Consider the following 12882-nt stretch of genomic DNA (forward strand, 5'->3'; position numbering starts at 1 on the left):
TTGTCTATTTAATTAAAAAGAAATGGCTTGATTCTCTGTTGTTACTAATGAAAGCTGATATGCTTGACATCTTTGGTGTAAAAGCTCAGTAGCTCCTGTATTTAGGTAATTATGCATTAAAGGCAATTTAAGACTCTTTTGGTTTTGAACATCAGATGAAGAGAAATAACTAAACGCTTTGACAGTTTTTTTTTTTAAAGAGTAGCAAGCATGAAAGCTGCCCTGACCTTTTCGACGCATTGCTTCAGTTCATTCTGATATTTTCTTGGCTATCCTTAGAGGTTTTGTGACTGATATATTTTTTTTTTAATTGTTTCAACGTTAGAAGAACATCTGTTAAATAATAATGAATATAAGTATGTTCCTCTGGTATAGTTTAGGAATAAAATTTTTGTTTTGTTACTTTCATCTCTTACAGCTTGACAAAGATGACATGGTATATATGGAAGCATATGATAAGTTGCTGGAATCTTGGCTTACTTTGGTACAAGATGACAAACATTTCCATAAAGGTTTCTTTACCCAACATGCTGTACAGGTCTTTAATTCCTACATTCAGTGCCATCTAGCTGCTCCTGATGGTACAAGGAATTTGGTAAGCCCTCATTCTAGTAGTTCTTAATGATGATATATAGTAGCTAGCCCATGTCTTGTGTGTACTATATTATGTAGCTTAAGGGAGCTAGTATAGAATTACTATTTGTGACTTTGGAAATGAAAAATTTGCTGAATTTGTTACTCAGTGGTCATTTTCCATCTTTCTCTCATTCTGAAGAGGAAATAAAGGAATACAAGTTGGAAATCACTTTAAAAACAAAAAAAAAAACCAGAAAAAAGTAAACCTGTTACTTCAATCAATGTGCATCTTGCTGTTTTTCCCACAAATGCAACGACTAAACTTTTGACCATCCTTCTCTGGACTAGGGTCCTGGTTAAAATCCCCAATGAAATTGGAAGCCTTTTATACGGTTGTTACCTCCCATACTTTATCTTCAAAGTATACTTTTGAAGTATAATTGACATGCATAAATATCTGAAAAAATGTAGAGTGACTACGCTCAGACTAGAAGAAACTTGCAATACTATGTGGTTCTTTTGAATAAAATGGTACCTGAATTCCCAATTGAATTTTTGAGATGACTGTTCTAGAGAAAACCTAAAAGTACCTCAAGCATCTCTTGAACCTTTGAGAAAGAAAGCAGTCTCTTTGCCAGGAGTCTGGATCTTACTAAAATACATTCTCATACAGAAAGTTGGATGTAGATGTTGGATGAATTAATTATTGCAAAGATCCAGTTCAATAACTGTATAAAATCTCTCTTTAATTTGGTGCTATGTAAAGATCTCCGAGATACCTCATTCTGAAAAGCACCATATAAAACTTAATTGTGCTATCTCAATGTGTAACAGATGGTAATAACAGTGCCAAAACAGAGAGAAATATTTCACAAGTGAACTTTGAATTCATATCAGGCGGTCTTGACATAACTTGTATACACAGGTTAATTCATGTCATTCTGCGAGATAAGTCATTTATCCCATGGGTAACCTTTTAAAAGCCACAGCTGGCATTTTAGAATGCTTCTTGTTCAATATCAAAGCAGTGACAGGAACTTTCAGTCTCTGCTTTGAGAGCAGAGGCTCACTCTTCAGTAAACAGCTGCAACTTTGAAGTTGCCAAAAGAGAATGATTTGCTGGGTTACATAAAGAAAAGATGGGTTAAAAGCACTTTGGATAAGGAGTTGTGTTTTCCAGAGCCATTCAGTTTTCCAGAGCCATTATAGAAATGAAGACGACTGATAGCTTTCTCTGTCACTTGTATTTTACTTTGTTAGTTGTGTAAATTTTATGATTCTTCAAGAGATTTTTTTTTTAAAACATTTTAACATCGATATGTAGTTTCTACATATAATGGTTCATCTCTTCAAGGAATAGGGTGAGATTATTATTGAAGTATTTTATAATGCAGCCAAGATAAGCTTTGAGAAATCAAACTGTGTGACTTCTGCATCAGCAGACTCAGACTGAGATGATGATGATTATCAGTCTTCTGTTTTCCTGAGGTTATAACATTTACTTTTTAAAGCTTTTTCCCCTTGAACAACGGGTTATGGAGAATCTTTAATGAAAGAGATAGTTTTTATTTCATCATGAAAAATACTACCTATTCTGTGATTTATGTAGTATCTCAGACAACTGAGAACAATATCTTTGACTAATGAATAGGGGAAAGCATGGAAGTTCCAGTGTTTAAAATGTGATATATATGTGATTTGAAATGCAGACGTACTTCAGCGGTCTTCTGACCAGTGGGTTTGCAGACCATCTCTGTGAGCCAGTCATTCAGTACCTTATATCACAATTCTAGCAGTGGGTGCTCGACAGAGCTGATGTATATACCCTGTGTTATAAAGAATCTGTTTTGCTATTGTCCAGCCTGTGCTTATCCTATTAGTAACAAGAATCAATTTTCATAATTCTTATCCTTGACTCTTTTCACAATGAATCTTTCGACTTGAGAGTACTATTGGAAACGGTAGCAAATGTACAATTAACTGAATGTGGCATTTTGCTAATGACTTTGTGAAATGCTGTTGTGGTTTAACCCCAGCCGGCAGCTAAACACCACACAGCTGCTCGCTCACTCTCCCCTCCCCGAGTGGGATGGGGGAGAGAATTGGGGGAGGGAAGTAAAATTCGTGGATTGAGATAAAGACAGTTTAATAGAACAGAAAAGGAAGGGGGAAATAATAATAATAATAACAATGATAGAATATACAAAACAAGCGATGCACAATACAATTGCTCACCACTCGCCAACCGATGCCCAGCCAGTTCCCGAGCAGCGGTCACTGCTCCCCGGCCAACTCCCCCCAGCTTATATACTGAGCATGACATCATATGGTATGGAATATCCCGTTGGCCAGTTTGGGTCAGCTGTCCTGGCTATGCTCCCTCCCAACTTCTTGTGCACCTGGCAGAGCGTGGGAAGCTGAGAAGTCCTCCACTTAGTGTAAGCACTACTTAGCAACAACTAAAACATCAGTGTGTTATCAACGTTCTTCTCATCCTAAATCCAAAACACAGCACTATACCAGCTACTAGGAAGAAAATTAACTCTATCCCAGCCAAAAACAGGACAAATGCTGATTTCAAAACAATATGAAGCCATGTTTACTCCTCTGTTTAACTCTTCTCTGTCTAATTTAGTACGAGTCTGTTGTTCATCCATGCAAAACACCTTGGAAGAAAAAGCCAAAATAATGTAGAAAATTGTGGTGATGGTAAAATTTAACAAGTATAACACTAACTGGTTGCTTCTAATTTTGTTGAAATAACCAAAGACTGCCAATGGTGTGGCCTCTCGGGAAGAAGAAGAAATAAGTGAACTGCAGGAAGATGACAGAGACCAGTTCTGTGACCAGTTGGCCAGTGTAGGCATGCTGGGGAGAATTGCTGCAGAACACTGTATACCTCTTCTTACAAGGTATTTAAAAAAAAAAAGTAATGAATGCAAATCAATAAAGCCATTAAATATTAAAAGTCTGACTTTGCCTAAACAATTTAAAAACAGTGGAGTTACTTTATTGTTATTTGTCCACAGTTTATTAGAAGACCGAGTGACTAGGCTCCATGGTCAGTTGCAAAGACATCAGCAGCAGTTACTTGCCTCACCAGCATCAGGCTCAATTGACAATAAAGTGCTTGATGACCTGTATGAGGATATCCATTGGCTTATTTTAGTCACAGGTTAGTGAACAGCTTTAAATGGTACTTATTCTGGTATTCTTATTGCAGCTGGAACACCTCAGGAAAAAAAATAAAATCCCTGTATATCAACTACTCTTAACTGACTATAAATTTTATCCCTTATGATGCTTTCATCTTACATACACTACTCACAAAGTCCTTATTACTGCCTTGAGTAATATGAACATTATCTTTAAAAGATTGATGAAATCTTTACATGAGGTATGTCCTTTGGAAATTCCTGCAACTAATTTTGTTATAGATTTTTTGAGATATGTTATCAGTCAACCTATTCAAAAAATTAGTCTGTTCATTATATCAGTTGTATTGTCTGGGGGCACATGACTCTATAAGGGAATCAGCATGAGATCAGGATCACAGTATTACTCAGTAGTGGCAAAGAATCATGTAAGTTTCAGAATCTCTCAGTGCTGATGATCCATGTCCTAGCATTTTGTTATATTTCAGGGAACTTGAATTTAGAACTTTTTTGGTTTTGATATTTAGATGGAACTATCTTACATCTCTTTGCAAAGCATAATAACAACTAAGACAGTGTCTGTACTTTGTTAGGAGAAATGTATGCCTTGTGAAATATTTTGTGGGATCTTTTTGAACATCTGATGTTTTAGTTGGTCTCAGATGTTGACATGAATGTGTTTATAATATTTTTGTATTGCTGTGGGATGGAGTTTGTATTTGTATCTCACAGATGGTTATGAGATCAGGTGTTTAAAACTACAACTGAAGTTGGAATTAATATTAATTATCTGGACACCAGAGTATTGTATAAAAACCCGTGCTTCACCTGATCTGCAGTTGCTATGCAAGGAAAACTTTATTATAGCACGTGTGCTTGGTGTCTGAAAGCCTCTGACAGATTGGAAATGTTAGCAGAATAGAAGTCCTGAATGAGATGGATTGGTGGGGAAGCTGTAAAGTCAAGGTGCTTTTTATCACATAACAGAAGGAGAAAGAAGTGATGAGAAAACGTTGCTTTGGTTTTTCCCCCCCCTCAATAGTTGAATTGACTGTAGTACTTTTACATGAAGCAAAGCTTATCTCTCTTTTTTTATTTGTTTTTTTAATTTGGTGGTTTCTTTTCCAGTCTTGGTTTCTTGTCACTTTAGGTTCTTCTCTAGAATCTTTAAGGATTCTAAACTTAACTTACACGTATTTAAGCAGTGTTAGTCAGGGTTTGTATAAACATTTGATTTTGGTGTGATGTTGCAGTTAAGCCAATGGACTCTCTAATCAAAAAGCTGTAAGTTAACCTAGGATAGAAAGTTGTGATCACTCTTTCTTTTTTAATGTAAGGCTACCTCTTGGCTAATGATACTCAGGGAGAGACTCCGCTAATACCTCCAGAAGTAATGGAATATTCCATTAAACATTCAGCTGAGGTTGACATCAATACAACACTTCAGATTCTGGGATCTCCAGGAGAAAAGGCCTCTTCCATCCCAGGGTACAACAGAACTGATTCTGTAATTAGGTAAGGGTGTCTCTCATGCTATTAAGTTATGTTAAATGCTTTTTCAGAGAAAAAAAGTGAGAATGTGAATGGACTTCTGCGAATTTGAACAGTAAAAAAGCAATATGTAAACACTGAACATTGGAAAAGAAATGTCTCTTTCAACTAGTATTAAAGTAAGGGCAAATAATTTATAAGAATGGTTTTATAACAGACATATTAAGGCAATGCTATAAAAGAGATTAAAAAAAGACAGAAATGATGAAGTGATTTTTTTTTTAGGGTAAAGAAAGGCAGGGTAAATACAGATGACTTTCAAGTTGAGGTGATCCAGGGGAGGACTGAGAAGAAAAATGAGAGTAAGGCATCAAAACAGATAAAACTGAGTCAAGATGGGAAACCTGAAATGACTAGATTGATGACCTAATAGTCTTAACAGAGGACATGAGCCAAAGTCTTTGAAATAAATAGAAATGTTTTTATATCTCTACTGAAAACCCGTATTTGATCTATCTACAGAAAGTCCTTAAAATGACTTTAATTACTAAGAAGTTGGTAGATCAAAATCTTTAGATAGTATACTATATGCTCTATAATTCATTCAGCACATGTACAGCTTAAGCAAACGCTTTCCAGAGCATCAGTGAGCTTGTCTACTTTAAACATGAGTTACTGCTCCAGCTTGGCAGTAGCAGCTCAGTTGGTCCTCGGTGCGGGAGGAATTGTTGTCGCTTATGTATACATGTTACTATTAGCCTATAAAAGGAGCAGGAGAGGGGATTTCCGTTCTCTTTTTTGCAGGAAGACTGACGCCCACAAAGGACTCCTCAATTTGAATCCTCACACTTCAGAAGATTGCATTCCACTTTTAATTGACACGGAAGAGTCTTCACCCAAGATTAGTTGTTTTGTGTACTTAACATTTTCTTCTTCTGGAAGAGGCTAGAAAAATGGATCTTCATTGGCCATGATTTGCCTAATGTTTAGAAGTTTGAATACTGCTCACTGATACTATTGGTAGTTCAAGAAGTGGCCAACAAACAGGATTTCTTGACGCAGTGTCTTAGTGGTGATGGAAATAAAATCAGATCTAAATAAGGAGAGATTTGAGGCTCTCTGGCAATAGCTCTGAAACACCTTCAATAAATAGACCACTGTCAACTTCTAAATTCCTTGTGCACTATTACATTCTTATCGATTTAATTGATATACTACAAAAGCTAATATTTAATGCAATCTAAGCTAATGCAATCACCTGGTGATCTGATATTTCAGACTGTTTCTCTGTAGTAATGAAAAAGAGAGAAATAACTGATCATTTCTGTATTTGTTCTTTAGTATGCATCACACTCTAAAAGCTGCACAATTAGGCCCCACTTGGTCACTAAGCTTGATGATGCAAGAAAGGGAGAATCAGTTTTTCAAAAAACCTTTTCAAGCACTCCAAGTAGTCCATTTGTCTTCATTCCCTTGATGTCAGAATGCTTGTGAGGATTCTTTATTGCACTAATTTTGATGTCAAAGATAATCACCCTATCTTTTAATGCATATTCTGACTTTTTGGAGGATATTTGCCAGTCTATCCTGTCTCTCTCTCCTTGCATTTAAAGAAAAAATAAATTCAGGTGCTTTTTACTTCATTAGAGATGAACTACTTTGTGTTATCCTGTTTCTTCTGTCATACTTCATGAAAAATAAATGTGTTTGGTAGTCGCATTGCTTCTCCAAAAACAATCTCAGCATCCTCAATTGTATTTTAAATCTGCAGGTTGTTATCTGCTATTTTAAGAGTGTCAGAAGTAGAATCTAGAGCAATAAGAGCAAATCTCACGCACCTCCTGAGCCCCCAGATGGGCAAAGATATTGTATGGTTCCTCAAGCGTTGGGCAAAGACTTACCTCCTAGTAGATGAAAAGCTGTATGATCAGGTAAGGATATAACTTTTATGAATTAATTGGTGAGTATTAGCAATAATATTATCCTGTGAATGCAGATACCAGTGTAGCTATTTTAAAGTGCAATGATAAAGCATTTTTAATATTAAATGGGTTGTGGTTTATTTTGGAATTTGTTTGAAAGTTGATGTTTTCTTCAGTTTTTTTAATTAGAAATATAAGTTGTTAGAGGACCCTTCTTGCACATTTTGGTGCAAATGTGATTTTTTTTTTTTTGTGGCCGTTGCCACAGCAGAAGAGCATAGCACGTTCTCAGGCTGCATAGTGGGTGGAACTCGCTGACAGTTTCATAAGCTACTTCTCACTCTCCATCAGATCTTACAGTTCATCTCTAATACAGTGGTTGCCCTTGATGGATGATTTAGTGAGTAACCTGGTTATTATTCTGAATTAGGTATTTAACACAATCACAAGGTAGTATACATTAGCTAATGTCATGCTACTTTCTCTCCTCTCCCCATTCTCATATGTTCTCATATGTATATATAATGATTTCAATGGTGCGTTCTTTGTGAAGGGCAACTTCTTATCATGTTTGAACAGCACTAATCATGATTAGACCTTGATCCTGATTTTGCTTATAGAACTAACTGCAATCCAGCTAGCTGATGGAGACCACTCATCCTGAGGAGGTCCTGTTGGCTCTAACTTTGAAGAAGGAAGCCTTCTCCTCTTCCCCTTTATTTCCACTACTGAAGCAACTAAGAATACTAACGCTTCAGGAAGCCCCCCCTTAACAAAAATAGGTATACCAAAGACTTGTAAATACTTGGAATCATATTATTCAGCTTGTACTTAGAGCAGAGCTAAGAATTTGTAAAGGTAACAGTTGGGGAAGAATCGGTGAGCATGTAAGGAGGAGATCCGCATGAGAAACAATGTGAAGAGACAAAATAGAGTATCTAGGAAATGCACGTTTAGTTTGTGTTGACATGTGAAAGTGATTGAAACCTCTGTTTAAACCTTATGCTCAGTCACGTATATATTACGAGTTTTAAAGTTGGAAGTGTTAGTGGTGTGCTGACAGGAAGCCCCGGCACAATTACTACAAAATCCTTGGATTTCACTCCTGAGAAACTTTTTTTAAACATAGGAGAACAGGCAGTTTCAAGGAAGCGTATTTTAATGTGCCAGGACTGGAATGTGACATCTTTCCTAAAAGATGTGTAGATTGAAGGAAGAATCTGCAGAAAGCAGATGCAGAAAAATTGCAGTGAAAATAAGTTTTTACAAGATTCGATCTAGATCAACAGCTAGGTTTATTTCTAATAATTTTTATCACTGAATTGTGAGGAATTTAATCATAAATTCATGGAAACACTTTTGGGAGATTATTTTGGGATCTTTCTTTTAATTTTTTAAGCTTTTGAACTTTCATTGGCATTAAAAGCTAGACATACTCAAACCTGGTTTTGTAATGAGGTTGAAACTTTTCTTTGTTTTAGGTGTTGTGCTTAAAATTGCAAGATGAATTTGGCAAAGATTTTTCTGTAACAGGTATTCTTTGCCTTTGTCTGTGTAACATTTATGTATTAAGTAGGGAAGAAGTGACAGCCTGAAAAGAATTTGCTGACAATGATTGCCATACACTTTGGGGTTCTGGCTTCTGTAAAACTCACTCATTTTAATGCTTTTCTTATAGATAAGTCTGCCATTTAGTACAGCATTTGGTGCTGATACAGAGGGTTCCCAGTGGATTGTGGGTTACCTTTTAGAAAAAGTGATCAGTAACCTGGCAGTGTGGAGTTCAGAGCAGGACCTTGCAAATGATACTGTACAACTGCTAGTAACATTAGTGGAAAGGAGAGAGCGGTAAGTTGCTATACCTCTGGAAGTCAAAAAATTTCTTTTGCTTCCTTTAAATTTTTTTGGCCAAAGTAATCCAGATATAGGGCACTTCATATTCATGTCTCTGTAAGTCAAATTACTTTCGTAACATACTATAAATGGAAAGAAAATTGTCTGACAAAGTGAGGAGTGAGACCTAGATTTGACAAAACATAATCTAATTTTTATTATTGTTTAGAAGTGCACTCTCCTTCCCCTACCTTTGTGCCTCACTCTTAAACAGTGAGAAAGGAGAACTCTCCTGGTCTCCACTCTTATAGCAAGGATTTTTTCTGGTGGTGTTTATTTTTGTTGAACAAGTTCTTCTGGATTAAGAGTTCAGATCCTGGCTAAGTCAGTATTAAATGTGTTTTGTAAACATATTAAAAATTTTTTTTAAAATCCAGGATTTGGCGGATTCAGACAAAGTGTCAAAGTTTTCTTTGGTATTACAAACTGTGAAGCAGGAAATTCTTGAATGTTTTACTTTTTGTGAATTGCAATTTTACATGCAATCATGCATTCAGAGTCTGTTGAAAGACTGTCCTGAAGTTCAAGGAGTTAAATGCTTGACGAATTTTCTTTTTAAAAAAATTAAAACCCACAGGAGCTAGTTTTGGAATAAACTGCTTATTTTATCATGACATAATGAGACTAAGCTTTTAATCCATGCAATATGTCCATTAACTGTGTGTGTGTGTAAAACTAAAGCACTTCCCTGCTTTTCTCCCATATGAATTATTTTCAGGGTTTATACTTTAGAAATCTTAGAGGTGAGGCATTAATAAGATGAAAGTCAAAAGGCAATTGAGCCTTAAAATAAAGGAATTAAAATTTGGAAAAAAAAATCTTCTGACAACTGCTAGCAACCTGATGCACTCTGTTCATACAATATTGTGAGGTCTTTTCTTTAATTAAACTGTTTTTCCCTCTTCTAGGGCAAACTTAGTTATTCAGTGTGAAAACTGGTGGAATTTAGCTAAACAATTTGCAAGGCGAAGCCCTCCTCTTCACTATTTGTCCAGTTCTGTGCAGAGAACACTAATGAAAGCTTTAGTTTTAGGAGGTTTTGCTCATATGGATACGGAAACAAAGCAACAATACTGGACAGAGGTAAGCTATTTTGATGCTTCTGTTACCTTCGGTTTTGCAAGTAGTACAAACAACTTAGTTTAGGGAATTTTATGGTGACACAAAATCAGCTTGTTCCGAATCTTTTGATTTTGAACATCTGATATTGATAATATTTTAAATTATGTTCTCTTAGAAGGTCAATAGTTGTATGGCACCCAGGAGCTGCCAAAAATTATATCTAAAACATCACAACGTAAACAGAAACAACCAATACTTACCTGGAGGATTCATGAAACAGCCACTATAGCAGTACACTTGAAAAAGACTATTAGAAAAGGTTAAGAACTTCCCTTGGAACTGTGTCATTTCTTCCTTTTATTTTAATTTGGTGGTGTTATGAATTACTCAATTATTCACTTAATGATAATGACAGTAAGTAAAAAGCTAATGTGAAACATAATGAAGAGCCTTGACCAGCTTTTTGTGCCCTGGCTCCATTATATCTCAGATATTTAATACCAGAAAGATTGGTGCTAGAAAGTAGCTGAAATGCTATCAGTGAGCGCTGCATGTGTTTGTAAAGCATTGGCTTTCTGAAAGAAACTTGCTTTTATTAGCAAAGCTATGAAATTAGTGATTGAAGGTAAGACTATAATGCACTGGAAGTAATTGGGAAAAACATTTTACCATTTTTATGGAAGTTTCTAAATTGGTTCCAAACACAGCTGATTACAAAAGAGATTGCACTATTGAGAATCATAATATGACACAGATAATTGTGAACATGAATCTTAATTAAGGTTTTAGTTGATAAACTGTAACAATTTTTTCCCCTAATACTGAATTTGGAAGAGAATGAAATACTGTGAACCAGAGGAAGTCATCGCCATTTGTTTAAAGATTACAAAATAACATAAAAATATTTATGGAGGTGCTCATTTTGAAACCAGCCTGCAGTGGTGATGGATAATGAGAATTACTAATCACTACCACTTCAGCTTATGTTAATGTGACAGATAACAACATAATTGAGCTGTTGGAAACTGGAAGTGATTGATTCTTGTACTCCTGTGCCAAAAGCAACCCGTGAGCTTGCTAAATTACTTAAACCTCACATCTCATGTAATGGTATGCTTATCTTAATGTGACTTTTCTAAAAAATTTTAAGGTTCTTCAGCCACTTCAGCAGCGATTCTTGAATGTGATAAACCAAGAAAACTTTCAGCAGATCTGTCAGGAGGAGGAAGTGAAACAGGAAATCACTGCTACATTAGAAGCTCTCTGTGGCATTGCTGAGGCTACCCAGATTGATAACGTAGCAATTCTCTTCAATTTCCTGATGGATTTCCTTAATAATTGCATTGGATTAATGGAAGTATATAAAAACACACCAGAGACTGTTAATCTCATAATAGAAGTCTTTGTTGAAGTTGCACATAAACAAATTTGCTATCTTGGAGAGGTAAATACCACCAAAAGGGGAAGGAGGGGAAGAGAGTGTGTGTGTGTATGTGCACGTATGTGTATACACAGTGCTATCCCTTTAACAAAATAAAGGATAGTGATTTTTAGATTCTATAGAGAAAGAAATGCTATATGGTCATATCTGTTAAAGGAATTTTTGTTTAAAAACATACACTTGCAAAGATTAAAAGCAGGACATCTATACTGTTCTTATACCAGTAAACTTAACCATAATTCATCACTAATCTAACTCTATGCATGGGTGGCAAAAGAGTGCAGACCATGTTGAGTACTTTTTTTAACCATATCAAACTTCTCTGAAGGCTTGTCTAGAAGAATTGCAGCACTGTTTTATGTGACAAATGCATACCATAGAAACACTGCCTTGGTCCTAAACAAGGCATAATGGATACCAAGATACTATCTGGTAAAATGAGTCAGTGCGGTACACTTACATCTTTGCTAATTTTAGCTGTTGGCTAATTTTGGTTTTGCATCTAGAAGCAATCCTGCCTATTCCAAACTGGGTATGCACAAACAGTATATTATGGCTCCAAACTTTGATAGCTGAAGTGAGTCCCCAAGGGATTTTGTTGGTAATCTAGTTTGTGAGATTAGTGAGATGTGTCAGCCTGTCCCAAGCCACTCTTAAAAAGAAAAAAAAAAAAAAAAGATGGAGGAATTGATAAAAGTAATGTTCTGCTGCTTCAATGGGTGGCACATCAATATATGGGTGTAAGTGTTCTTGTTGTTTAAGGTGGCTGTTTCCTTGATGATTTTGTGTGCAGTTGTTACAAAAAGTGGTTATATAACTGAAACTAAAACCTTGAGGTATCATCAACCAAGTAATGCCATCTTAAAACAAAGTGTGTCACTTTTAGCATGTGGAAGTTTTCTTATTATCTAACACTGTTTTATAGGCCAAAGCCATGAACTTGTATGAGGCCTGCCTAACTCTGCTCCAGGTGTATTCCAAGAATAATCTAGGTCGACAACGGATAGATGTTACAGCAGAAGAAGACCAGTACCAGGATCTCCTTCTTATTATGGAGCTTCTCACTAATCTTCTATCAAAAGAATTCATAGACTTCAGTGATACAGGTATGAAGGAATTGGTAATTGCTGAACCATAACTTGTGTCTAAACTGTAAAAACCATTGTGGGGCATGTGTTCTGTCCAGGTAAGGTGAAAACTGAAGTTTAGGCTTGATTAGACCAGGATATGAGAATTATTATTTAATGTGCCAGTAGCAAAGGAAGGACTTTTCACAGTATTCTAGCATCTCAAATTATTATTGCTCCTATAAAATAAATAGGGCATGTATGAAAAGGTTGAA

At 35.9% G+C, this 12882-nt stretch overlaps 1 protein-coding gene across 1 annotated transcript in view; it reads left to right on the forward strand.

Annotated features, from left to right (window-relative positions):
- XPO4 (exportin 4) overlaps window positions 1–12882 on the forward strand; it is an 86178-nt gene that overhangs the window by 57113 nt on the left and 16183 nt on the right. The window contains exons 10-18 of the mRNA XM_075139941.1: window positions 419–595; window positions 3346–3488; window positions 3606–3751; window positions 5069–5246; window positions 6994–7153; window positions 8823–8992; window positions 9946–10120; window positions 11250–11543; window positions 12466–12646. Of these exons, the coding sequence (XP_074996042.1) occupies window positions 419–595; window positions 3346–3488; window positions 3606–3751; window positions 5069–5246; window positions 6994–7153; window positions 8823–8992; window positions 9946–10120; window positions 11250–11543; window positions 12466–12646 (1624 nt within the window). The remainder of the gene's footprint in view (window positions 1–418; window positions 596–3345; window positions 3489–3605; window positions 3752–5068; window positions 5247–6993; window positions 7154–8822; window positions 8993–9945; window positions 10121–11249; window positions 11544–12465; window positions 12647–12882) is intronic.

The sequence above is a fragment of the Calonectris borealis genome, chromosome 1 (genome assembly GCF_964195595.1).
Source record: "Calonectris borealis chromosome 1, bCalBor7.hap1.2, whole genome shotgun sequence".
Lineage (NCBI taxonomy): Eukaryota > Metazoa > Chordata > Aves > Procellariiformes > Procellariidae > Calonectris > Calonectris borealis.